Source organism: Leptodactylus fuscus, chromosome 4, assembly GCF_031893055.1.
Source record: "Leptodactylus fuscus isolate aLepFus1 chromosome 4, aLepFus1.hap2, whole genome shotgun sequence".
Taxonomy (NCBI): domain Eukaryota; kingdom Metazoa; phylum Chordata; class Amphibia; order Anura; family Leptodactylidae; genus Leptodactylus; species Leptodactylus fuscus.
In genome coordinates, this window is record NC_134268.1 from 41,509,284 (window position 1) to 41,536,802 (window position 27,519).

The 27,519-nt window shown below is 44.2% G+C and overlaps 1 protein-coding gene across 1 annotated transcript in view; it reads right to left on the reverse strand.

The window, feature by feature from the left end:
- Positions 1 to 335: 335 nt before the first annotated feature.
- The window catches only part of LRRCC1 (leucine rich repeat and coiled-coil centrosomal protein 1), a 54,432-nt gene continuing 27,248 nt past the window's right edge, over positions 336 to 27,519 (reverse strand). Inside the window, exons 9-20 of the mRNA XM_075270362.1 lie at positions 25,963 to 26,158; positions 25,727 to 25,875; positions 23,720 to 23,924; positions 21,153 to 21,292; positions 18,823 to 19,024; positions 17,144 to 17,329; positions 15,994 to 16,168; positions 14,775 to 14,938; positions 12,401 to 12,609; positions 12,161 to 12,298; positions 9,144 to 9,279; positions 336 to 895 (exon numbers count right to left, since the gene is read on the reverse strand). Coding sequence (XP_075126463.1) covers positions 773 to 895; positions 9,144 to 9,279; positions 12,161 to 12,298; positions 12,401 to 12,609; positions 14,775 to 14,938; positions 15,994 to 16,168; positions 17,144 to 17,329; positions 18,823 to 19,024; positions 21,153 to 21,292; positions 23,720 to 23,924; positions 25,727 to 25,875; positions 25,963 to 26,158 — 2,023 coding nt within the window. The 3' untranslated portion in view covers positions 336 to 772. The remainder of the gene's footprint in view (positions 896 to 9,143; positions 9,280 to 12,160; positions 12,299 to 12,400; positions 12,610 to 14,774; positions 14,939 to 15,993; positions 16,169 to 17,143; positions 17,330 to 18,822; positions 19,025 to 21,152; positions 21,293 to 23,719; positions 23,925 to 25,726; positions 25,876 to 25,962; positions 26,159 to 27,519) is intronic.

Consider the following 27,519-nt stretch of genomic DNA (forward strand, 5'->3'; position numbering starts at 1 on the left):
TGTGTGAGGTCACTGTGGAGCATTATATTGCGTGAGGCCACTCTGGAGCATTATACTGTGTAAGGTCACTGTGGAGCATTATATTGTGTGAGGCCACTGTGGAGCATTATATTGTGTGAGGAATGTTATATATAAATTGTGTGGGGGCCACAGGACAGAAAACTGTGAGATACATCGGGAAAGGGGGTGGGGGGGTGGAACAAATTTTGCTGGTATTGCAGAATAGAATAAAAAAAAGAATAAAAACATAAGAAGCAGAATACAGGTAGGGACATTTATTTTTCTTATGAGACTGAGTACGGCAGAAGGGGGGGGGGGGGGGGGTTCCTGGCGAAAATCTTGTCCAAAAGTGGGTCCTAGTTTCAGAAGGTTTGTGAACCACTGAGATAAGGGATACACTGCTGATTGGTGGAATGCAGAAAAAAAGCTGACCCTGCAGATTCTGTACCTGGTGCTTCCATACATCGAAGATGAAGGAAGACTGATACTTCCTGAGTAATTTGTCTTACATTTTGTTAATATTAAAACATGGATTTTGCCCCTGTGCAAGTTATGTCACCTGTAGAAAACACATTCTTTCAGTACATATAGGGTTAGTACGAAATAATTCCCCATCTAAAAACACATAAGGAACATTTTTAATAAACTAGTTATAATTTAGAATGACAACAATGGCTCTAGTTAAAGGAGAACTCTTCAATGAGTTGTAGGCCACCTAAGATACCAACACACCTATGAACAGATGTAATACTAGATTGAGCGCAGGGCTCCACTAAAAACCTTGCTGAATGTCACATAACGCACTGGTGAGCCGCTTGATCTTCTCTTCCATGGCTTTCTTACTGTTTGCAGTTTCTTGGAGTAGCTGGCGCATTTCTTCTTCTACTTGGTAAACCTACAATAGTAAAGTAGGAAAAACATGAGGATGGCCCAAGCACTGACTTTAAGGGGTTTGTGAAATTCCTTGGAAGCCTCTGCAAGGAGCTGGAAAAAAAACAAGCTAGGCAGTACTTACCTCTAAAGCCCGAGGTGCTCCTGCCTAAGTAGTCCTTGCTCACCACCATTGTTTTGTTTGTTGAACATCACATTGACATGTGACCACTGCAGTCGTGATGTAATGAAGAGACCAGTGCCCATGACATGACATCACCAGAGATGGAGCACTGGAGAATCAGAGGGGTAAGTACTGCTTGGTTCATTTTCGTACCCCCTCCCTTGCCTGTGACCAGTTTTACAGTGAAATCAGGTAATCTCTTTAAGACAGCATATAATATCTTCTTGGCAAAACAAGGCACTAGATGGCAGTAGGGAGTTCTGTCATCATTTTCTTCTCCGCTAAATAATCTGAGAGAAGCGGATAGACCCCTTCCATCTGAACAATGCTAGGAGTTTGTTCCTTTCACGTAAAGATGACCTTTCACCACCTCCAACAAGTACAATTTCTATCATCATGTAAAAGTTGCTGCTCCACTGATTCTGGCATGGTTAGAATTTTTCTCTAGCCCCCACCATTCTTGAGCAATCAATGCTGTTAGTTTTGGTGCCCGATATGCTACTTAGACTCTGCACTATCAAGAGGGCGGTGTCACGCAGTAGCGGACAAGGGGTGTGACTCTGAGCTCTAACACTGGCTGTCTCTGATTGGATCTCTGAGTCACGCCGCCCAGCCTGACACTGCTCTTCTGACATTACAGAGCTTACATAGCACATCAGGCACCAAAACTACTGGAGCTTGTTCCTCAGGAATGGTGGGGGCTAGAGAGAAAATTCCAACTGTGCTGGAATCAGTGGAGCGACGCCTATCAACAGATCCTAAGTACTGGAATTGATGGCAGTGGAGAAAGGTCCCTATTCAGGTTATAGGGTCAAAAAAACCTAGCCACTAGGCTATACGTTTTACGTTTTTTTTTTTAAATTGGATTCTTTCAAGCGTAACATATTCTCAGTTGAGATTTATCCTTAAAAGAACACTAAGCAGAGAATTTGTACAAAACATATATAAAATATACAAGACTTATATAAAGAAATCTGTGTGTCCAAGGAACTAAACTATGTCCGCTCAATCTCCTGACTGTCCAGTGCCAGGCTGTAAGACAACAGACTTGAGGAGAGCCCTCCCTGCTATGTACTGTCTGGAGTCAGATAAAAAGATTATTAAGCCCTGCCTCTTGGTTAAGCCACACCCCCTGTACTTGGCCACTAGCTGAAGGCGGAGCAGATCGGTAAAAGAATAACTCTTTTTTTTGGGCAGGACAGTGAAGACAACTACGGTATATTTTATTATGCTGGAAAACACAGAAAGGAGATTTCAGCCATAATTAAGAAGCAAACTGGCGTTTCCAACCAAGATCTGTTTCCTGTGGTTGCCCGTTGGGCAATATTGGCAGGATTGGATTACTTTTAGTTTTGCATAGGGGTAAAACAGAATCACTGGGGCTGGAATATTGGCACACCCAGTCAAAAAGCTAGAAAACGCAGCACCTTAGCTATTGTATGTAGGGTACATATACCGTATCATTGGTATTACTTACAGCTCTGTGCTTCCTTTCTAATCCATATGCAGGAGGATTCTGCTAAAAGGAAGCAGAGAACTGTCACTATTACTAGTGAGTGCAGGGGGTGGGTGGAGCAGGAAGTCTCTGAGGTCAAACTTCAGCCAATTGCTGAGCAGCATCAAGTCAGAGCTGGATCTCACTTTATTACCTGCAGTTTCAAGGCCCTTTAGTATACAGTGTACCTTAAAGGGGATTCCCATGTCCCTTGCTCACCAGTCTTCACTGCTGCAAAGACTTCTATCTTCCTGGTTTTCAACGTCATTTGGTGGGCGGGGTTTCATATGCAAAGCCATACTGTCTGACTACCTCCAGTTTAGCTCCGCCCCCAAATTAGTGTGCAGCTCCGCCCACCACATAGCGTGATCCTATGGGACGTCTGAAGGGCCTGTGATGTCATTAAAGGTCCTATAACACTTGGATTTAGCTTGTTCTATATAGAGTCGGCTAAATCCTAGTGGGCTAAGGGACCAGGTCCTTCTGCCCACTAGCTTTTAGTCTGATCTATATAAGAAAGCTAAATCCTAGTGAGCAGAGGGACCAGGTCCTTTAGCCCACTAGGATTTAGACTGTTTTATATAAGAAAGCAGCACTCATTTCCCCCCTCCTTTATCTGAGAGCAGGAAGCTAGGTCACGTGTGGTGTAGACACAGGAACAGCTACAGACACAGGCTCGCTCCCGTGCACTTAGCCCCTCCTCCCTCCCCCTGAGAGCAGGCAGCTATTCACTTGACATTTGAGCAGATAATCCCAAGGGCCATAGAAACGCAGTGTCAACAATGAAGTGAATAAATTAAGATAGTGGACAAACAAAGCAGTTTTGCTGAAGCAGTGTATTTAGGAAAAGTCTTAAATCCACATTAACAAGCAGTATAGATAGGATCCTTGTTATGGGACAACCTCTTTAAGAAAACTTGCATTTCACCAACCATTGTGAAATATCCCTCATCAGTTAATTTTTATTGATGAATTATGCTAAGAATAAGTCATCAACGGGCAATCAGTGGGAAAGGGGGGCCGACACGTGGGACCCCCGGTGCTTGTATGTTTCATAGTAGCTGTGTGATGTCATTACAGCCTTGTGCAATAAAAGTAAACGGGTCTTCTTTTTTTTTTTTTATAATGTGCCAACAATGCTTTATAAAATCCCTGTTCTGTGATATCACTATGTCACTGCAGAGAAGTAAATTAGAAGGGTGGTGGCGACTCCGCTAGAATATATGGTATTATCTCCACAATATACTACCAATGTTTTTTTTGGAGCAGTCAGCAGTGGAGGGGTTGGGTCCTACAGTGTAAATGGATTTGGAGACCACCTAACATGTCAAATGAACTGCGTGCAGTGTGCGTTAACATTACAGTACTAACCTGATCCGCTTCTCCTGCTAACAAATGCTGCATTCTGTATATCACATGCTGTCTCTCTCATAGCGGCCCCGCAATATTAATTTCAGTCTTGCCCATTCAACTCTACATTGCACAGCCAATAAGAAACAGACAGCGTCTTACGTAAACAGTGAAAAGTTCACAGCGCTCGTATAAGTGATGCAGCCCCTTCCAATGTTCCGAGCATCAGTCCCTCTTATTGAAGACTTACTTACCCTGAAATAAGAGTTGGAGAACCCCTTTAATGGCTCGGACTCTGGTACTTGGCATTGTATCACCTTGCTTGCATCCGCATTACTTACATCTGATCCTCGTAATTATAGAAAGTTTAGAAACTTCTGAAGTTGACAGCGATAACAATTTGCCTTTTTTAACCATATAAAATGTAATTGGCGAGGATGAATTTACACCCAAACAATTTACACTTCATTTTGCTATCTGACTTGAAAGGCTTTCCTTTGAAGCACCAGGAAGGTTCGCTCACAGCGGGAGGGCAGAGTTGCAATTAAGAAACGCAACGTGAAAATGATGATATTTCTTGGCTGCATTAAATCAATATGTAAATGCTACCAAGGCTGCTTAGACAGATTGTTTCACTCCTTCTCATTAACTTTCATGGAAGGAAAGATGTCTTCATCCGTGCTAACAAAATAGTTATTGAAACCAGATCTGCCCTGTCAGTTAGAATACACATAAGACTTTTTTTTTTTTTTTTAATGTAGATTGTGAGCCCCATATAGGGATCACAATGTCCATTTTTTTCCCTATCAGTATGTCTTTGTAGAATGGGAGAACATACAAACTCCTTGCAGATATTGTTCCTGGCAGGATTTGAACCCAGGACTCCAGCGCTGCAAGACTGAGCCACTGTGTTGCCCCTACGTATAAGACTTTATGCCTGAAAGTTGGGCAGGATTGCATGGAAACTTTTAGCAGTCCACATTTATTTCAAGAACAGGGCACATCGGGGCTCAGTGGGTAGCACTGCAGCCTTGCAACGCTGGTGTCCGGAGTTCGGATCCCGCCAGGAACAACATCTGCAAGGAGTTTATATGTTCTCCGTGTGTTTGCGTGGATTTCCTCCCATTCTACAAAGACATACTGATACATTAAAGAAAAAAATGTACATTGTGATCCCTATATGGGGCTCACAATCTAAATAAATAAAAAAACAACAAAAAAAAACCCCAAAACCCCAAAACCCCAGGGCCCCATCTATGGCAACAAGTGAATTGGAGACGGTCATGCACGCACACCACTTTCCATTCACTAGTCCTGCCTGCTGGATTATTTTGTAGCTGCCATATAAGTGAAAGGAGAGAAAGTCAGAGGTGGCATTTATGGCACATCCTATAGAGATAACTATAAATACAGAGATGGGAATATCCATGTAAAATGGCGAATGTTTGGCTGCCAGTTGCACCCAATGTTAGTCAATGTGGTCATACAGCAGGGACTGAGCTCCACTGACTGCTGGGTTGCGAAATCACCATATTCACCATCATTATAGCATGACGCTACAATCTTATTTTCCACGACTACATGCTGTGGCATAACCATAGCCTTCGGCTCTGCAGGAAGTCTTACCGCCATAACCACCTGCTAAGAATTGCCTGCATGACAGCTATCAGAAGGAAGCTGAACGGTGGGACCAACAATAGGAGACTCGAGTATAAGCCGACTTTTTCAGGATAGTTTTTATGCTGAAAAAGCCCCCCTCGGCTTATACTCGAGTCAGGCAGCACAGGACTGCAAGGGCCTGTATAAATTAAACGAAGGGGGGGTCCTTTAGTGCTACTGATCTGTGATTGGCTTGTCATGTAGGTCATGTGACTGTGATGTCTTCAAAGGTCCTGTAGCCACTAGAATGTAACATCTGCAGATAAGGGCTCGTTCACATCTGCGCCCGGGGTCTCCGTTCTGCAGGTTTCCGTTTCCTGCATGAAACTGGACAGGAGATGGAAACCTGCAGGCAATGTTTCAAACCCACTCATTTGAATGGGTTTGAAAAGTGTCCGGCCGTGAGCGCCGGTGAGTATTTTAAGCTCTCCGCAGCAAAACCATTTTTTTTAATCAGACACTCACCGCAGAGAGCATAAAACGCTCACCGGCGCTCAAGGCTGGGCACTGTCTGACAGGTTCCCGTCTTCTGCCAGCAGAAGACGGAAACCTGATATGGAGACCCAAACGCTGGTGTAAACCCAGTGTAAGTCAGTGGCCAGGATTCATTGTGTCTTATGGAAGATGTCTGTTGTATGGAGGAGAGGAAGCGACAGTAACGTGACACACACAGGTCCCTTCCTTTAGTTACTCTGCCTATTACGGTCAGGCATTTGGGGTTATTAATTTAGTTTCAGTAACTCCATGTGCCTCACATTAATAGCAGTTAACCCCATCATGTCCCTCATATTATCCCCTGTGTGCCCCATATAAGGGTTACTAATATGCGAGACACATGGGGGTACTAATGAAGGACCTTAATTATGAAGATACCTAATTATTACCTCCATGTCTCTCACATATCAGTAACTCTTATGTGAGGCACACAGGGGGTTAATGTGAGGGACCTGATGGGGTTAACTGCTATTACTATGATCCCCATGGAGTTACTAAACTGTAATGCACATGAGCAGACTTTTTCTGCAATGGTTGATTTCCCCCCTCGGCTTATACTCGAGTCATTAAGTTTTCCCAGTTTTTTGTGGTAAAATTAGGGGCCTCAGCTTATATTCGGGTCGGCATATACTCAAGTATATACATTAATTTTTTTTTATTGTATTTTTTGTTTTTTTTTAATGTGAAATTGTAATAAGGCAAAGTACTGGAGCGGGTGCATAACTCCCAATGCTCAGCTGGGTGAGGGAAAGATCTAGAAAGATGTTTTGCCTTGGCATAGTTGCTGAGATACTGTTTCTTTAAGGTATTGTACGGACTGGATTTTTATGGAATGATATGTAGGTTGGTAGTGGCAAGTGCCATTTCTTCCCATTTCCAGTACAGCTCTTCCCCTAACCAGTACTGACCCCAGGTGTAGCTGCCGGGCTCCTTACATGGGGATATATACAAGACTGGAATGCTCACTAAGGCCCCATACACACGACCGAGTGTGCTTCCGAGTTTGGGCCACGTTGGCAGCGGAATGCAGTTGGGTAACATCTGAGTGTATACCGTTATGCCTTCACGTCTTTTGGGGTGTCTGGATCCATCCCGTTCTGATAACACCGATGAGCGATTGTAGAGCGGGTCCCATTCTGCTCCGTATTATCAGAACATAATCGATCCGGAAGCCCCAAAGGTATGAATGCAAACTCGGAGCACACTCAGTCGTGTGCATTGGGCCTAAGTGTCAGAGATTTGAGATGGCATGTCCTTTCCTGTGTATGGTTAAGCACATAGGTGAGGTAACTTTTGTTTAGTTGCCAAATTTTGCTGTCAATTTTACAAGCGTCGGTTTGACTTGGATCCCGCTGTGCCTTTATAAGAATCAGGGCTCGTTCACATCTGCGCTCATCTTTCCTTATTGCAGGTTTCCGTTTCCTGCATAAAACAGATGCAGGAGACGGAAGCCTGCAGGAGACTTTCTCACCCATTCATTTGAATGGGTGAGAAAGCTGTCCGGCCGTGAGCGTTTTGCGCTCTCCGCTGCGAAACCGGGTTTTATAATCCGGACACAGAGTCAGACATGCAGTACTCTGTGTCCGGATAAAAAAAATCCGGTTTTGCGGCGGAGAGCCTAAAACGCTCACCGCCGCACCCGGTCTATGGTTTCCGTCTTCTGCCATGCAGAAGACGGAAACCATAGAACGGAGACATGAACGCAGGTGTGAACCCAGCGTCAACTGTTTTTGGACTTTTTAACTGCTGGAGCCTGTAACATCAACACAGACCCCGACAAATATTATTCCCACCGTCTGGAAATGAAGAATATCTGATACTCACTGGAGTATGTCTACAACAAGCCGTACAAGTCAATAATTAACCCATTACCCCCAACTAACTCTACAGCAAACTATTCTAATTCAGTGCCAATAAAATCACATTGTCGCTGCTCCAAAAAAATCATTGGAAGGTAATAAAAGTGGAGGTTAGAAAGCAGAACAAATGTGTGCAGTGTTATCCATGATATTTTTTCTGGTGCCACAGTGCCCCCCTAAGGAAAACTCACTCTAGCGCCATCTTATGGAAGGTAGCGCCCTATAGATCAATGCTTATTTTTCTATGAAACCTAGAAACGATGTCTGAGGATAAAGGCAAGCCAAAGACATCTTATCTAAAAGGAAAAGAGATGGCTGTGTGGGGGTTATTACTCCTCACCAGAGTGAAGCAGGTACTGGAAAGGCACTCGCCAAGGATCCTTCAAAATGTCAGGCTTTATTCGTTTACCATAAAAACAACAGCTTCAGAAGGAAGGAGCAATGAGGCGTCCGGGAAATGGCCATTTTGTGCTTCATTTGGCCCCTGTTGTGTAAACATGCTAGGATACGTCTTGAGACATCCAGCCTTGGATCTAACGTCCAGTGCTCACACCCAGGCAACAAGGAACACCATGAGCATGGTGATGATACTGTCCGTGGTGAGCTCCATGCTGGGGAATAATTCCCATCCCATGTATGAGACTGTGATAGCACTGGGCAGTACTGTCAGTGACCGACTGCTTCACCCCAAGTGTGAGACGGAGCGCTATCGGAAGTCTTTCCTCCCCACTGTTGCTAGGCTGTACAACCAACACCGAGCTAAGCATAGATCACTCCATACAGAGAACTGAAAGATCCACAAGTTGCGATATCCCTCCTACTTTTTTCTTTACCTTCATCTTTTATCTGTACCTACTTTCATTGTAATGCCTCTACCGTGGAGCTTGTATTTTTTATTATTATTGTATTATCCATACTGCTATAACACACTGAATTTCCCCATGGTGGGACTAGTAAAGGATTATCTTATGTGACTGATTCGGTGAATTGTGATGATGTACATGGCATCCCTCAATGCTTGGTTGTAAGTGACAGAAATTAGGTCCGGGGCCAGATATTTAAAGACCTATCCTAGTATGTTTACACAACAGATGAAGCTCAGCCCTCACTCTGGAGGCAAAGCAGCAATAAGCGGAAAAAATAAAATAAACCAGCCCCACATTGACATTCTATTGTATTTGTAGAGTGGGCAGGAATAATCCATACCGTGCAAAAATGTACAGATACTTACTTTCTCATGGGCTGCATCTATTTCCTTTTGCTTCTCACTTGCCACTTTAACAAGCTCCGCCTGGTGAGCAGCCAGAATGGACTCTAATTGTTGCCGAAATGCGTCATCCACGGAATGAAGCTTCTCCATCACAACCCTGTGTACATACAAATCAGTAAAGGTAAATTGAGTGCATGTAAACCCCAGGCCCCTGATGATTATACATGGTACTAGTCAATAGGAAATGGTACTGAAGAAAAAAGTTAAGAGACAGCCTCCAACCAAAAACACAGGGACCCCAACAACAAGGAGGTGAGGGAAGCCTACAGCAATCTATGCAAGCAATACAAGGGCACCCTCAGAGAGAAGAAACAGAGATACCTCTCCCACAAAATTGAGCAACTAGAGGACTCCCTCCAGGACAGCTCATTCTGGGAGACCTGGCACCACATGGGCACAAAGCCCAAGAAAAACTCTCTCCACATCCAAAATGGCAATATCTGGCTCAACTACTTCAGAGGTCTCTACAAAAACATCCCAGAAGAAGAACTAACTCCAGAACAGCAACAGATAATCACCAAACTGAGGGACATGGAGAAAGTCATCAAAGACTTCCAGAACCCTCTGGACTCGCCAATCACCATAAAAGATATACAGGAAAGAATTGCCGTGCTGAAAGGCAAAAAGGCCAGTGGCCCTGACGGCATCCTACCAGAGATGATCAAATACAGCTCTCCAGCAATACACGCGGCACTGGCAAAGCTATTCACCCTCGTGCTCAATGCTGGACACTTCCCCGAAGACTGGAACAAAGGGCTCATAACCCCCATCTACAAGAATGGGGACCAATATGACCCCAACAACTACAGAGGGATCTGCGTCAGCAGCACGCTAGGGAAACTGTTCAACAGCATCATCAATAACAGAATCCTCACCTTCCTCACACAACACGGGGTCCTCAGCAAGAGCCAAGCAGGGTTCATGCCAAACCACCGCACCACAGACCATATCTACACCCTGCACAGCCTCATCAAGACGCACGTCCACAACACCAGAAGAGGCAAGATATTCGCCTGCTTCGTGGACTTTAAGAAGGCGTTTGATTCAGTATGGCACCCAGGCCTACTTCTAAAACTCCTAGAGAGTGGAATAGGAGGAAGAACGTACGACGTCATCAAGAGCTCCTACACCGGAAACCAGTGCAGTGTGAAGGTGAATGGGAAAAGGACAGCATACTTCCAACAGGCCCGAGGGGTCAGACAAGGCTGTAGCCTGAGCCCAACGCTCTTCAACATCTATATCAATGAACTGGCTACAGCCCTGGAGGCCTCACCAACCCCAGGCCTCACCCTGAACAATCGAGAGGTGAAGTTCCTGCTATACGCCGATGACCTCCTACTCCTGGCCCCCACCGAGAAAGACCTCCAAGAAAGCCTGTCAGTGCTGGAAAAATTCAGCACCACATGGGCCCTACCCATCAACCAGAAGAAGACCAAAATCATGGTATTCCAGAAGAAGGGCCACAATAAAGCCGCCACCACCCCACAATTCACACTGAACGGCTCCACACTGGAGAAAACCAACAGCTACACCTACCTGGGGCTGCAGCTCAGCCAATCAGGAAGCTTCAAAGCAGCAATAGAAACCCTGAAAGCAAAAGCCTGCAGAACCTTCTACGCCATCAGAAGACAACTGTACCACCTCAAACCACCGGTGAGGGTCTGGATGAAGATATTTGACGCAGTCATCTCCCCGATCCTTCTCTATGGCAGTGAGGTTTGGGGCCCAGCCACCTACCCAGACCAGTCAAGGTGGGATTCCAGCCCAACAGAGAACTTCCACCTGGAGTTCTGCAAATACCTGCTCCATGTCCATCGCAACACCACCAACATAGCCTGCAGGGCAGAGCTAGGCAGACTCCCCCTATGGCTCACCATACAGAAGAGGGCGCTAGCTTTCCAGGCACACATCCAGGGGAGCAAGCCTGACTCCTACCACCACCAAGCATGGCTAAGCCACCTGAGCAAACCAGACATTCAACAACCAAACAGCAGCCAACCACCAAACCAAAAACTCCAACAGATGATAACCAAGGCCGAAATAAAGGCGACCACAGAGGCAAACAGAGAGCGGTACATTGAAGAATGGAGAAACGAAATAAATAACTCCAAGAAACTCACCGTGTACCAATCCCTACAAAGGGACTACACCATGGCCACCTACCTGGAGAGAATACGCCACCCCAAGCACAGACAGACCCTGAGCCGGTACAGACTGAGCGCCCACAACCTAGAGATAGAGACGGGGCGATACAGACAGACGTACAAGCCACGGGAGAAGAGACTGTGCCAGCACTGTGACCAGGGGGCCCTAGAAGACGAGACCCACTTCCTGCTACACTGCACCAAATACTCAGCTATGAGGGCCGTCTACTACCAAAGACTCTCTGCCCACATCCCAGACTTCATATCTGCAGACGAGAAGAGGAAACTCTACATCCTACTGGGAGAAGAAGAGGCCACTGTGGAGATCGCTGCCCAATACGTGTCCAGCTGTCACCAAACAAGAGGAAGATGAGACTCCATGGACTGTTATATTTATCCCAAAACACCCGCCCCACCCACCCCCACCTCCCCATATAGCAGTCACCAACGAAGAGGAAGATGAGACTCCATGGACTGTTATAACCGAACCCCCCCCCCCATACCCACCACCCACCCAACCCAACTCCCCCCCCACCCACCCACTTTACTAGCTTTGGCAATGCCAAATACCTATTCGGACGTGCCAATAAAGCGTTTTTTTGATTTTTTTTGATTTTGATTTTTTTTTGACAAAGACCAAATTGTGTAATAAACAGTAACTACTTGATATTCCGTCTCTGACATCCTGCATCACCATTTTGTCGTAGCCCTCTCTGGAGTAGGAGCTGTGTGTATACATGACAGTCATTAAACATCAAACATGGATACTAACCATTTAGATAAAAGGGGGGCTTCTCTGCATCTTTATCAACTTGCTTTAAACTTTCTACTTACTTGTGGTTTTGGAGGCTTTTGTCCCTTTCTTCAATCAGCTTCTTTTCCTTGGCATCAAAATTCTCTTTCATCTGCCTGACTTGTGTTTCAAGCTGGCTTAGTAATTCTGCTTTATCCTGCCACTTCTTATTCATTGCACTATGAATAGAAAGAGCAAATGCCTGAAATGAGCCCGGATTCCACATCAAACAGCACAAGCTCCATTTAGTAAAACCTCTGCTCCGGCGGCCACCTAATCACCTGTAAGCTTTCTTCACATCCAGCAGCTCGGCCTCCTTTTCTTCCAGCTGAAGCTTCACTTCCTCCTTTCTCTCCGTCTGCCTTTCCAGCTTCTCTTTCAGCTCCTGCAATTGCGTCTCTCTTTCGCCGTTTTGCTCTCTTAACGTCTTCTCCGTCTCGAGATTTTCTGCACGTAATTTTCTTATGCGATCGTCTCTTTCTTGCAATCCCTGATAACAGAAACGGGAGAGCAATGTACCAATCTATGTCCAAGTTAAAACGATAGATCTATTTAGCTACAATGTGGATTGGTTGGGCAAAAAAAAAAAAATTACTAACTATATCTGCAACAACTTAGATAAAGCCATTCAAGTTTATATGTTTATTGTTATAATCTACCTTATAGCCTATTAAGACAACCAACCATGTGGTGCACATGAAAAGATAGAGTATGCCCTATTACTGCGATGGAGAACCTATGGACACGTGCCAGTGGTGGAACTCAGAGCACTCTCTGTGGGCACCCATCTGTGGAACAGATTATGCTGGGCTGTGGCTACTTTGCAGCGGATTGTACAGTGTGGAACAAATTGTACGGTGTGGAACCCGCTGGGGAGAAAATTGTACTGTGTATGGGCCAAGGTGGAGCAGATTGTACTGTGTGGAGCCAGCTGTGGAGCAAATTGTACTGTGTATGGGCCAAGGTGGAGCAGATTGTACTGTGTGGGAAAGATGGTACTGTTCACTATTTTTATCAGGCAGTATCTGTTTTATAGCAGACACGTGATATTATCACAGACCAGTCACACAGTATTAAGGCTAAATTGCCATGTTGGCACTTTGTGATAAAGCAGTGGGTTTCGGGTTGCAGTTTGGGCAACTCGGTCTCTAAAAGGTTCATCATAACTGCCCTATTATTTCACGGATCGGACAATTGGGACCAGTTTCATGGACCAGGTTGACCTGCTGAAGTGAACGGATCCTGCACAGCCATGTCATGTGAGTTCTCTCGCAGTTCTGGGGGCGGTTCCCAGTGCTGAAACACTCACCCAATCGAAGATATTTCTTAAAACTTTCTTCCCTTTCATTAAAGGGATCCTATCATTGGATATTCTTTTATCTGACTAATACGTAGGAATAGAACATGATTTATTTGAACATGATTAAGCTGTTTTTGCGCCTAGCCCGGCGCTTTCTCAAGCACATACTAGGCTTGAGAAAACGCCGGGCTAGGCGCGAAACGGCTGTTGCCCACGCCATTGTATGTCAATTTTTCCTCCTGATTTGTTTTAACCATGTTCTAATAAAGGAAAGAAAATTTTAAGAAATATCTTCATTTGGGTGAGTGCCCCCCTTACTTTTTTCTTCTATCAATGTTGCTTTCTTAAGGCTATTCCTACGTGTTAGTCAGATAAAAGAATATCCAATGATAGGATCCCTTTAATGGCTCCCGTGGCAGTGGAGGGCACAATTCATACATGATGAAGCATCACCGATTTGCTACTATTTTACCCAGCGGCGTAAGAAGAATGATGAATTCCATGCACTGACTTACTTTCAGTCACCAAGAATAAGTGATCTAACCAGCCAATAACAGCAGTAATCTGCCTTCAGTTGTCATTTGCTGGTTTAGATTAGTTACACTTGGTCACTAATAGTGGTTAATAACCCTAGTCCCGGAGATAACGCTTAGTCACTGTCACAAAACCTACACCCGCCAATGACAGTGGTTATCTGCTTACAGCTGTGCTTAGCTGGTTGAGATCAGTCACTGAAGTAGTAGGACAACCACTAGAACTTTTTTTTTTAGGAAATATGTTATAAATGTCCAAAAAATCCAATACATGACTTTTCAGGGCAATAGGGGGCTAAATCGGCTAAATTAAACTAGAAAAACCCTTTAATTATTTTCTATGGATGACTCCAGTAGCCCTCGAGCCATTTAAAGTGCTTCAGAATACGGCATCAGGCCAACAGTGTGATGGGATGACCAAAGTGTCAATGATCTGAATTGTAAATTAAAAGGTAAAAGTACAGGTCCCCCCACTCCCTTGAACCATACCCAAACTGAGTCAGCAGCCTCTAGGAGAGGAGGACAGGAACACCCCTTTAAGCAAGAAACTGTTTATTTTTTCTATGTTTGTTATGTCTTTAACCAACAAATTGTCGGGGGCAGTGGACCCAGCATCAATAAGCAGATCTCCGCATGCCTTACTTCATTACCATGCAATTCACTGGTCTTTCAGCTACTTTGGTAGGACTAAATGATGGACTCATGGAGGTCAACAGAAGCCACATAAATAAAATTAATGGTCGCCCAATAAAGTGTCAATGGCAGAGAGTATAGGGTCTAGTCTGGTGCAGTCCATGAACTCAAACAGATTAATACACTCACTTCTTTCAGTTTCCGGATGGTTTCAGTTTGATCGTCCACCATTTTACTTTTGATTCTCAGTGTATCGTTGTCTCGTTCATTTTGCTTTTTCAGTGTCTCAATCTCGGTGGAAAGGACTTCGATTTTTGCTTCGAGCCTTCCCCTGTCCTGGGCCAATGCAACACCTAGAAAAATAGTTTATTTATATGAAGTGTATTCACGGAAATGATCAAATATACTTTGAGTATCAATTTATCACAGTTTTTAGGAGGTGTGCCTGCCATAGCTCAATGAGCCTATAGATTGGGGTCCTATTAATACGGACATCCCTTCTTAAACAGTTACTAAACTTTCAAATAATTTAGTTATATGTTATTATTGAGTTTTGGCATTATTGCACCTGCATCTGTACTTTCTAGAACTGTGACCCTGGTACCTGACTCCGATTCTCAGTTGTAAAACAGTGCCAGGATCACAGGTCTAGCTGCTATACATCCAGAGATACAGTCAGTTGTAAGGAATGAAAGCTGCCTACACTGGAGGATCAGAATGACAGATTTAGGTGCTACCGATCCTGAGATACAGTCCCCCCCACATATTTTCTATGGAGCAGAAAGGTGGCAGAAGTTATGGTATTACAATAGGAGAGAGGCAAACATCAGAAATTGAAACGCACACCCCTGGAAACTGGCTAGAAGCAACAAGAGAAAGAACATGGACTGTTGCACAGGGATAAAAACTGTAGTAAAAAAAAGTACTTTAAGGTTAAACTATTGACACATTACCATTCTAGAATTAAAAAAATATTAGTTATTCCTAAAAAAACAAAACAGTATATGTCAGCATAAAGAATTAGGATAGGAAAGCGCAGCCTCCTCCAAAGCACTGTACAGACATACATTGTTTTACAATGGAAGTCAATGGCACTTAATCTTCCTTGTTTTGATGATAATTCAGCTTAGACAATCATTCAGAATCTCCCAGGACGGGTTCAAGACTGAATTGTCAGAAGGTGCAGGGAATGGCTTCCTGCACCTTTCTATGTATTGTAATACACGCAGGCTGCTGAAGACAAACAGCGCACAATTTACAGTAAAAACGTTTGTTAGTGCATAAGACATGCAAGTCAATAAAGAAATCATCCTTTGCCTGTGAAGCCAGGCCTGCAGCCATAAGCTTATTCCCAGATCAGTTTCTATTTAGTTCTGTCACAGTGAACACAGGGAGTCAATGTTTTCACCTTGCTGAGTTAGCTCCTGTCCCCAGATTTTCCTTTCAGCTTTCAATCCATCGATCAGGGACTCCTGGGCTGTGAGCTGTGAAATAAGTTTGGATTTCTCTTGCTTCAGTAGCTCGATCTGAACAGTTTTTCGTTTTTCTTCTTCCGCTATCATTTCCAGGTTGCGTATTTTGCTCTATTGTAAAAAGTAAGATTAGTGTTGTCAACTCTCCAATGCATAAACACAGTAACTAATGTTCCAAGTGTACAATTATACACAGTCCAATCTTATTAATGTGACCACCGCCTACTTTTGACGTCAACGTTAAATAACCAGTGGCAGAAAGCACGTGTCATCAACCATCTGAGTGCACTCATTATGGTGGAAGGCACGATGGATCTACACAAGTATGCATCTATCCTTGCAGACCATGTTCACCCCTACATGCGAATTGTTTTTCCTCAGGATGATGGCATCTACCAGCAGGACAATGCGACGTGTCATAAAGCTCGCAGTGTAAGTGCGTGGTTCGAGGAGCACCAGGATGAGTTTACCATTCCCTGGACTTGAACCCAATCGAGAATCTGTGGGACCACCTCGACCAGGTTGTTCGCACCATGGATGCTCAACCGCTTAACCTAGCACAGCTGGCCACGGCACTGGAGTCGGCATGGCTCAACATCCCAGTGAACATCATCACAACATCCCCTCTCTTCCTGCACGTCTAGTAGCGGTCCGCTCTGCCAAAGGTGCTTATTCTGGATTTTGACAGGTGGTCACATTAATGTCACTGGACTGTGTAGATAAATCATGCGCAGTATATCTATGATGAATCAGCTTCATAACTGGATCTGGGTAGGTTCTGTGCTCAGCCACTGAACAGGAGGTGTAGATTGGAACATACAGTGAATATGGACAAGTAAACAGTGACATCATGCGGCATACTGGCCGTGACATCACCTAATGTAGTATCTAACACTGGTATGGTCACCAGATAAAGCTTGAATGGTAAAAGTGTAAGTCCCTTGTACCTAAATACTCTATCCATCTGAGATCTGCTGTTATGCATCTCCTGCCTTACAGAAGAGGACACGTCTGATATATTCTGAAGGGGAAGACACATCCTGCTCCACAAGTTGGAATACAGATAATATTAACATAAAGACTTACTTTTAGAGAACTTATGCTCTCTTGCTTAGCTTTCGTGATGTCTGCTATTCTGGTCTTCTGTTCTTTTACCATGGTAGTCAGCTCCTGAATTAAACTCGCAGATTGCTTTTCTCTGAGGCGGCTGTGAGAAAGCGCTTCTTTATGGTCCGCTAGTTCTGCAGTGATACTGTCAAAGCCATCTTTAACCTGATGTGAAGAAAACCACATTTCTGTATGAAAACTGATCTAGAGATACCATGCAAAAAAAAGAACTAGTTAGATATTTGCCATACTATAGAAATTGTTCTAGAAGAGTATACTTGGTTGCTGTGAACTGTTTCAACAGATTAGATAAAAACACCCAAAACATTACATAAAGCTGCTAAGATTTATCTACATTTCAGCCTTGAAAGTATGGCCATGACCAGGAAGTGACATCATGAGCAACGGACATGATGTCACTTCCTGAGAAGATAGAGTGGAGCCAGGTTTCCTAATCCTGAATCACCCCTTTAACCGAGACCTGGGGATTGATTCTGACCTTTAACTGGTCTTCCATTCTTGTGCTGACATCTTGGTCCCTGCAGTTTTTAGTTCTTGCATCTGTGTTTTTCTGTCCGCAGCGAAAAGTTTTTTTTTTTTTTTTAAATGGACACAAAATCGAACATGCAGGACTTTGTGTCTGGTTAAAAAAAAAAAAAAAAAACCAGTTTCACCGCGGAGAGGCACAAAACGCTCATGGGCGGTCACTTTGCAAACCCGTTCAAGAGAATGGGTTTGAAAACTGACTGCCGGGTAACTGTCCCCTGTCCAGTATCTTGGGGCAGAAGATGGAGACTGGCAGGATTGCCTAAAGCGGGCACGGACGCAGGTGTGAACCCGCCCTCACATGTTATTTGTTGTCAGCAAATGGCTACATCACCAACTTCACAGCCGACAATATGTCACCACTTCAAGTATAACAAGAGCTAAAAATGCAAGAAACGGGACCAATTAGGAAGTAAAATTAGTTTGTTTTTATAAAGGGGTTTTCTGGAACTCTATATATCAGCACTTTTTCACTTCAATGGGAGCTATGATGTTGTGGTTTGGTTCAGCCACTACACAGAGCTGTCTGCTTCTTGCTCAGCTGATCGGTTATGGTACCCAGTGCTGGTCCCCCACCAATCTGATATTGATGACCTATGACCCCTTAAGTCATCAATATTTTTGTTAGTTCATTTGCAAGCCAGGTAATGTTTGGCAGAAGAGTATATTCATGCATGGCACAGTTTACACTGTCTCGCTCTTCAGGGCGGGTTCACATCTGCGCTCCGGTCTCCGCTTTCAGGTTTCCGTCTTCTGCTCAAGAAACTGGATAGGAGACGGAAACCGGCAGTCACTTTTCAAACCCATTCATTTGAATGGGTTTGCAAAGTGTCCGCCCGTCAGCGTTTTGTGGTCTCCGCGGCAAAACAGTTTTGTTTTGTTTTTTTTACCGGACACAAAGTTGAACATGCAAGATTTTGTGTTCGGTTAAAAAAAAAACTGGTTTCGCCGCGGAGACCACAAAACGTTCATGGGCAGACACTGACTGCGGGTTTTCCGTCTCCTGTTAGCAGAAGACGGATACCTGAAAGTGGAAACTGGGGCGCAGATCCGAACCCGCCCTTACAGGTTTCGCGCCAAAGAAAATATCTGCCAATATCTCTCAGCGCTACCTCTTTAAATCTTCCTGATTCGATAATGAGAGCGGTACGAAATTCATCTTCTAGGTCAGTATACTGTTGTGACAGCACATTCATTTTCTCCTGAAACTCCTTTATTTGCAGATTATGGAGACGTTCCGATCTGGACACCTCCTTAGCCACGGCTTCTTGGAACTCAGGTCCATTTAATGACACTCGTGTATCAAGCTCCTTCCTAGAAAAGAAGAACGCACAATACTTTATACTCAAAACAGTAATGTAGGCAAAGATATCTAAACTCAGGAATCCTGACAGATCTGTCACCAGGTCCTGATCAATGTGACGCTTATTTTGTGACAGATCCTCTTTAAATACTGGACATGTCATACGCCGCATCCAGCAGTGGCATTTCTATTCCTAACATACGTAGAGCACATGACAGAATTTCTTACCATGCTTGCACTGTTATAGTGAAACTGTATGCACCACTAGGGGGAGTTCATTGCACACAGTGCAGGTTGCGTCCAATAGTAACTACATGCGGTTAGTTTCTCTGGTGATGGGCTAAGGTAGTCAGGATTATATAATTTATCAATCCAGAAAAATCAAGAACTTTCCCATACAGATTAACTCAAAGGGGTTGTCCAGGATAAACTGATGATAAACCCCTAAACTAAACTCCTTCCCCCCACCTAATTTCTAATTTACCGTACTTCAATTAAAAAAAAAAAATCTATAATTACCCATATCCCTGGAGCGGTCATCCGACCACCCCAAGGACAATTTATGAAAAATCGGTGATGTTCCGTTTCACCGCTTCCGAAATGGAATAACACCGTTACTCTTCCCCCTTCCCTATCCCCATCAAAACATACCAAGCCTCGCTGTGTCCGGGGACGGCTCCTCCCTGTCTTGCAGTAGATGGGAGGAGGGGCTAGTAATGGGTAGAATCCCTAGTCAGTGAATGGGAGGAGCTAGTCTTAGTGAGACAGGGAAAGTGGGAGGGGCTAGTCTTAGTGAGACAGGGAAAGTGGGAGGGGCTAGGCTTAGTGAGATGGAGGGTTTTGTAATGGAGTGAGAGAGGAGGGGAACTCCAGGTACAACTGGAGCTTACGTTCGGTTCACACTAGCGTTCAGCTTTCCGTTCTTTGGATCCAAATGGGGACTCAAAAAACCAAAACCTATTATAATGGGTCTCAGTATGAGGCTCCATCCCCCATTTTGGTTAAAATATGTGTTTTCGGCGGACCCCATTATAGTCTATGGCTGTGATGGCGAACCTATGGCACTCAGAGTCCTCTCTGTGGGCACCCATCCATGGAACAGATTATACTGTGTCTGGACCACTGTGGAGCAGATTGTTCTGTGTGGAGCCCACTGTGGAGCAGATTGTTCTGTGTGGAGCCCACTGTGGAGCAGATTGTACTGTGTGGAGCAGATTGTACCGTGTGGGGGGCCCTTCACTATTTTTATCACACGGTATCTGTTTTTAAGCAGACAAGTGATATTATTAGAGACCGTCCATAATCGTCCACAATTGTGGATCCGCACAGCACTAAGACTAAATTGCCGTTTTGGCACTTTGTGGTAAATTAGTGGGTTTTGGGTTGCAGTTTGGGCACTCAGTCTCTAAAAGGTTCACCATCACTGGTTTATGGGGTCTGCGGGTAATCACTTTTTAAGCGGATAGGGTTTCCGTGTCCCCAAAGAACAGACTCTTGAACACTAGTGTGAACCTAGCAGGGCCCCCCCTATATGTTTTGGGGATCTTTTCTTCCATTCCTCTTAATGTCTTCTCTATCTCTCTTGAGAAGACAGTTTATTCATAGTAAGCCATCTCGCAAAGGAGCGCCATCCTCCTCCTCCTCCTAGTCTTTCATTTTCTGATTTACACTAGAGGTTTTTTGAGGGTTCAGGTAGTTTGTGAACTCAAAATCCTCCAGCAAAAAACTCTGTGTGAACTCACCCTTATACTTCTCCCTTTTACTAAATCCACTCCTGACTCAAAAAAACAAACAAACAAAAAAAACCACAACAAAAACTGTAACAAAACCACAGCTTTTCTGCAATGTGTGGCCGCAGCCTAGCAAAGCATTTTCCTTAGGTTTTAACCCTGGTAATAAAGATAAGTGGCGAGTCACTTTTGCTCAGGGGAGCCAGAAATTGATTTTACACATCCGCTGCACTTCTCTCCTTCTCCGAGATGAGCTCTGCAGGACGGTATCCAGACAGCGCTTCTATTTTACAGCAGCTCATGTAACTTTTCAACAAGAGTCTCTCAGCGAGAGCTAAAAGTGACGCAAAGACAGTAATTTGTTTGGTCTGCTTTCTAGTATTTTCATGCTGCTGACAGTCACAGGTACCTGTGTGCTTGCTCCATTGATGTAAGCAGTTCATGGAGCTGCTGGACTTTATCTTTGTGCTGACGTACAGACGCCCGAAGCAACTCATTCTCTCTTTGGGAGGCAGACACTTTACGTTCGGCTTCCTGAACATGTTTCATCTGTGCGCAAATGAAAAGGTATAAACTATATTTAATGAATAAAGCAGTACAGGTCATCCATATTTATTGTGTTATTATGAGCAGTTAAAGGAGAAATTTCAAAAGAATATGGCAGTACAATAAATAGACCTGTGTGGCAACAAACCAATGAAGCCATGCAGAGATAATCATTTTTTTTTATGGATATATAAATCGGCCTCAAGTGCATCAGGGTCGGCCCGACTTGTCGACAGAGCTGTGAGTGCTCCGGCTCTCCGCTGGAATCGCTGCCTCTCTGGTCACTACTGATATTATCAGCCACTGCCTGTGTCACAGCAATGTGTAGGCCAAACAGACCCCGCCCCCAGTGCACTTACAGACTGACTTGTATATCCTTAAAAATATAGATTATCTCTACATTACTTCAAAGTTTGTGTAGGTGTATACAGCACTCTGAATGGTATTACTGTGTAAGCGGGCATTTTCTTGTGGCTGCGGGCATGCACAGTCGCTCTGCCCGAGGCCTGATGGTAGAGCCGACTGCGAATGCCTAGAAGATTGAAACCAAGGACGGAAAAAGACACAGGGAGATGGCATTGCAGAAGAAGATGGAGGCGGCGCTGGAGATTTCTCTTGCAGCATTGGGGACCGCCCCCAGTGCAGCGAGAGAACTCATTTGCATACCGAAGAGAACTCGGATTTCTACCGAACGGCGGCGCCGAGAAGACATCTAAAGGTAGGAGAAGAATAGCCTTTCTTAAGGTTATTCGTACGTGTTAGTCAGAAAAAAGGGTATAAAATGATAGTATCCCTTTAAGTAGGGTCCCAACTGTAGTATATCCAAATGCTACAGTTTTCCTAAGTTTGTGGTCACAGAGCTGTTTCTGCTCCTATTAAAGGCCCCTACATAGCATTATTGATGGTTTGGGAGGAGACTTGGGCCTGATAGACTCCATTCCTTTATCTTGTTATTTGATTTTTTTATTTTTTTTTGTTAAAGTTACAGGCCCAAAGCCTGAGGGTGCACTACTGTGAGACTGTGACATCTCCCTTGTTTTCATGGAGTCTTCAGGTAGATCCAAATGATTAAATATACCTCACCTACCTAGGTTCCGTATTGATAGTTATATTTGTACATATAGTGACAGAGGACACAGCACAGAAAAGAAATCTCAACATCATACAAATGAGGGTAATACTAGCCACATTGTGACCACCCACTTGACTAGTAAACCTTAATTTACATAAAAACTAAAAGGGCTTATATCTTTGGAGTGGCTGTACCGGTTTGAATATACAAAACACCATAATGCTCAGGGTGACAGCACCTATCAGATGTTACGGTCATCCATAGTAATACCCTCACTAATCTGATATTGATAAACCATTCTGAGGCATCAATATCTTTAACTCTGAAAACCCCTTTAACTTTCCGTACTCTACAATTCCATATTCATGTTAAAGGGGACCTTTCACCACCTCCAAAAAGTTCAACTCTTTATAGCAACTAATAGATGCCATTATGCTGATTCTGGGACAGTTGGGATTTTTTCTCTAGCACCCACCCTGCCTGAGTAATCACTGCTGTTAGTTTTGGTGCCTGATATGCTAGATAGGTCCTGTACTGTCAGAAGAAGACAAGGGGTGTGATTCTGAGCTCTGACACTTGCTACCTCTGATTAGAGCCATCTGACATTTCCCTTCTGTTATTACAGAGCTAAAAGGGACTCTATCATTAAAAAACAGTTTTAAGAAACAGTTTGTAGAAATAGACTTTAGTAAGGCGATTCATCTCTTACCTTTTTCTTCGGGTCCGCACCACCATTTTTGAATTTCCTTCTTTCTTCATTATGGTAATTGTGCTAACAAAGCAGAGAGAGCATTCCCCCAGTGCTCAGACTACAGTGTTGTTCTCCTTTCCAGTGCCGCCTCTGTATTCTTCGTCTCCTCCTCTTCTTACATAAGACTACTGCAAAATAGCTGATGAGACAGCTGACTGCGCATGTCCGTCGGCCATTTTGTGGTGATCTTGTGTAAGAAGAGGAGAAGACACAAAAGACAGGTGGTGCTGGAAAGGATCACAGCGTTGTGCTCTGAGCATAGGGAAATGGCCTCTGTGCTTTCTGAGCACAATTACCATAATGAAGAAGACAAAATTAAAAATGGCGGCGTGGACCTTCAAAATAAAGGTGAGAGATGAATAGCCTTTCTAAAGCCTATTCCTACGTAGCTTTAGTTTAAAAACTTTTTTTAATGATACAATCCCTTTAAATAGCACATCAAGCACGAAAACTAACTGCTCTGCTGACTGGTGGGGGCTAGAGAGAAAATTCCAACTGTGTTGGAATCAGTGGAGAACCGACTATTAAAAGATTCTTATAACTGGAATTGGTGGAGGTGGTGAAAGGACCCCTTTAAGGACACCTCTAGTGATCTGACATTTCCTACCTCCAAGGCTTCTTGCTGTATTCTTTGAGTCTCTAGTTTGGACACCGCATCTTCCAACTTTTTGAGGCTTCTTTGATAGTCGTCTTCTTTATTAGTAAGTTGTTTGATCTCATTTGCTAGCCTTTCGTTTTCCTGCCGTAGTTGGTGCACAAGTCCTTGCAGTGTAGTTTTAGCATTTTTCTCCTTTAAAAGTAATTCTTTAATCCTGAAATCAGAATAAAAGGGTCCAATTATCTTCTCTGCTTGCGGCGTCAGAAAGACACTGTAATCCAACTTTTCATTTTCCCTGAAGATTTCTCTAATGGTTATATAAAAGGAGCTCTATGGAGAAGGGGCATTGAGAAAAGATTAGGAAATACTGACATTATTCTTCCATAAAAGGATCTTATCCCCTTTGTTTATTTAAACTAAATTTCTCTTTCGTGTCCGCGCTATAATGTAGCTAGATGTAGGCAGGAGGAAACAAAGACAGAAGGTCAGGCGAGTTCAAGACAACGTAGAAGGTGGCTGACCGCACGTGTGGAAACAACAATTTTATTGATGTTTGGTGGAGAAAAGAAAAGAAAAAAACATAAGAATATAAAATATAATGGCTTTGGCGTAATCGAGGTTACACTGCTTTTCATTGCAATGAACTGTAATGTGTGTATGTGTCCTTCCCTTAACTCGGCACAAAAAGAGAAATTATGTTGTTCGCGAAGACCACAGGACTTATTTCTGAAGAGCAGACAAAAAACTGAGATGGCCTTTGCAGTAACTAACCAGGATTCAATTTTTCGACACAGCTCTGACAGTAAAGGTAGTGACCTGGATTTACCTCTTCAATTGTCTGGGGCTACAAAACTGACAATCTCGTGTTAGAATAGAAGGGTAGGGGTCCGACTCTTGGCACCTCTTTTGTTGTGCTAAACAGATACAGGCCATCCCACAAACAATGTGTTCTCAATATTGATCTGCAGGGGAGCTGTGAATTCGACGCCACCAATCTAATAATAGCCTAAGGACAATCCATATAAGATGGAGTACTGGATAATCACCATATGGACTTAGAAGAGGACGTCCCCATTTTAAGGCACCCCTTCCCACTTTACAAGCCAGAAGAGCAGTCAGGTGACTCAGTGGATAGCACTGTCGCCTTGCAGCACTGGGGTCCTGGGAACAACCAAGGACAAGATCTGCAAAGAGTTTCACACACTGATAATGAATTTAGATTGTGAGTTTTCTTGCAGGCGGATTTTGACAAAAACGGCTCCGCTTGACTTCAAGCTAGTAGTGGAAAAAAGTGAGATGCCTTATCTTGCTGCGGCTTGAGACACGTTCCAGTTTAGACTCATTCATTCAGGGCTAATCAGGAGCGGGATGCCGCGACGCAATGCCGACGCACTGCAGCCGCGCAGAAGTTCACACAGCGGAAACCATTTTCCAAGCATTAGTGCAGCATCACTTTGCGTATCCAGTCCATTCCTTATCACAAGGATGACCTGGGTTAGAGGAAACGCAAAGAAAGCTCAAAATAAACTTTATATTCTCACAAGGAGTTAGTGGCCTACTGATGGAGAGGAAACCTGACGCTAGGTTCACACCTGCGTTCAGGGTCTCCGTTCTATGGTTTCCGTCTTCTGCATGCCAGAAGACGCAAAGCACAGACCGGGTCCGGCCGTGAGCGGCGGTGAGCGTTTTATGCTCTCCGCCGCGAAACCGGATTTTTTTATCCGGACATAGAGTACTGCATGTCCGACTCTGTGTCCGGATTATAAAACCCGGTTTCGCGGCGGAGAGTGCAAAACGCTCACCGCCGCTCACGGCCGGACATCTTTCTCACCCATTCAAATGAATGGGTGAGAAAGACTCCTGCAGGTTTCCGTCTCCGGCCTCTGTTTTAGGCAGGAAACGGAAACCTCAAGTACGGAGTGCCGGCGCAGATGTGAACGAGCCCTTAGATTCGTACTTATATCTGAAGCCTTACGTCAATACTTTCCTGCCCATTAGGTAGTCATGTGTACTCACCGGTCAGTGGTGTACATGGCCATGCTGTTAATGTCTTTCTCTTCTTTCGCCTGGCTTTGTAACTCTTTGATATTTTCCGATAACTTCATCACGAGCTGTTCGGCTTTCCATCTCCGCTCTCGCTCCTGATCCAGTTCCTGTATAAGCGCCTGCAGAATAAGAGCAAATGTAAGTCAAATACAATATTCAAAACATTTGGATACTTGGCAGGTAAAATCTATAGGAGAGCCACTTACCCTATATGTGGATTCTTCCACTCGCTGGGTACTGGATACTGCCATGTCTCTTACTGGAGATCTTAAAGTTCCTGAAAGTTTGGTCTTGATGGGTTCGGAGCTGTCTACTCTTTCTGAGGACAAGCTGCTTGGACTTGCAGCTTTCCTATGGGGACTGGGACTTTTCTCTTTCCTTGCTATGCTTTGTTTCGGAACACTAAAAATAAAAACCCGTACAGTACTATTATTTCGTCTGCCTGCTAATGTGTCTCTTTTACATAAACATTGGTTGAAAAGTCTAGGGCAGGGGTAGGGAACCTTCGGCATTCCAGCTGCTGTAAAACTACAACTCCCAGCATGCTCCATTCACTTTCATAGGAGTTCCAAGAACAGCAGAACAAGTATGCATGCTGGGAGTTGTAGTTCGACAACAGCTGGAGTGCAGAAGGTTGCCTACCCCTGGTCTAGGGGGACATGACCATAGGCCAGATCATGGGGCACTTGAGGCTATACATTTGAATTTAGGCCCCTATTCTTGCAATTGCTGGGAGTCTGTAATGACAAAACCCCTTGAATAGGTTAGCAGGCTTCCTATGTAATTGTCCATATTGTGGCAGATTTATGTGTTAAGTATACGAATTCGGAATTAATTTGAGACATAATTCTTGTATACATGCCCCACATTTATTACCATAGGTGCTTTAAGAGTGAAACTTATCACCTACCCAGGCAATCCCATAGAGTTTGAAAGGAGCGGCAGGGTCTACTTTTTTCATGAACATTAGGGTATGTTCCCACAGAAAAATTAGGCACTGAATTGACACGGATTCCGCCTCAAAATCAGCTCCAAATTCCACCTGGAAACAGCCTTCATTCAGTTCAGTGGGAGGGAGATGCTGATTTTTTTTTTCTAGTGGATTTTTTCGGCTAGCAGAAAAATAAGGCAGATTCCCCCTGATAACTTCCATTGAAGTGAATGGGAGACAGAAAACACAGCCTGGCAGGTGCAGCGTTTCATGCGAATTTTGACAAGCAGAAAAATTTACCTTTACATTTATAAAACTGAATTCTTCAGCTACAAAAATTTTCGCTGACCCTTTAGGGTTCCCAGTGGTGGGACTTTGATCCATCAGTCACTGAACATTTACTGTATTGGTTGTTGCTAGGGTTGAGCGATCGGGATCGGAAAAGATCGGATTCCGATCCCGATCCTTTTAGGCTGGATCGAGGTCGGAGGTTATTTCCCACAATGCTTTGCTACTGGCCAAGCATTGTGGGAAAAGCTAACAATATTAGGAAAGAATGGATGCGCACCAGCTGCATCCATTCATTCCTATGGCATAGAATAGAATGGATGCAGCCGGCACGCAGGGGGGGCTAAGCAGCCAGACGCCGGCATAAGTTGTGTGCCGGCGGCATCCATTCATTCCTATATTCATCAGCTCTGCTACATCTGAGATCTACATCTCAGATGTAGCAGAGCTGAGTATACGATAAAGAGTCGATAGACAAGTCCACTTACCACTGCCGCTCCATCTGTTCTCTTCTTGCCTCTTCTCGGTCCGTGCACGCCCCTAG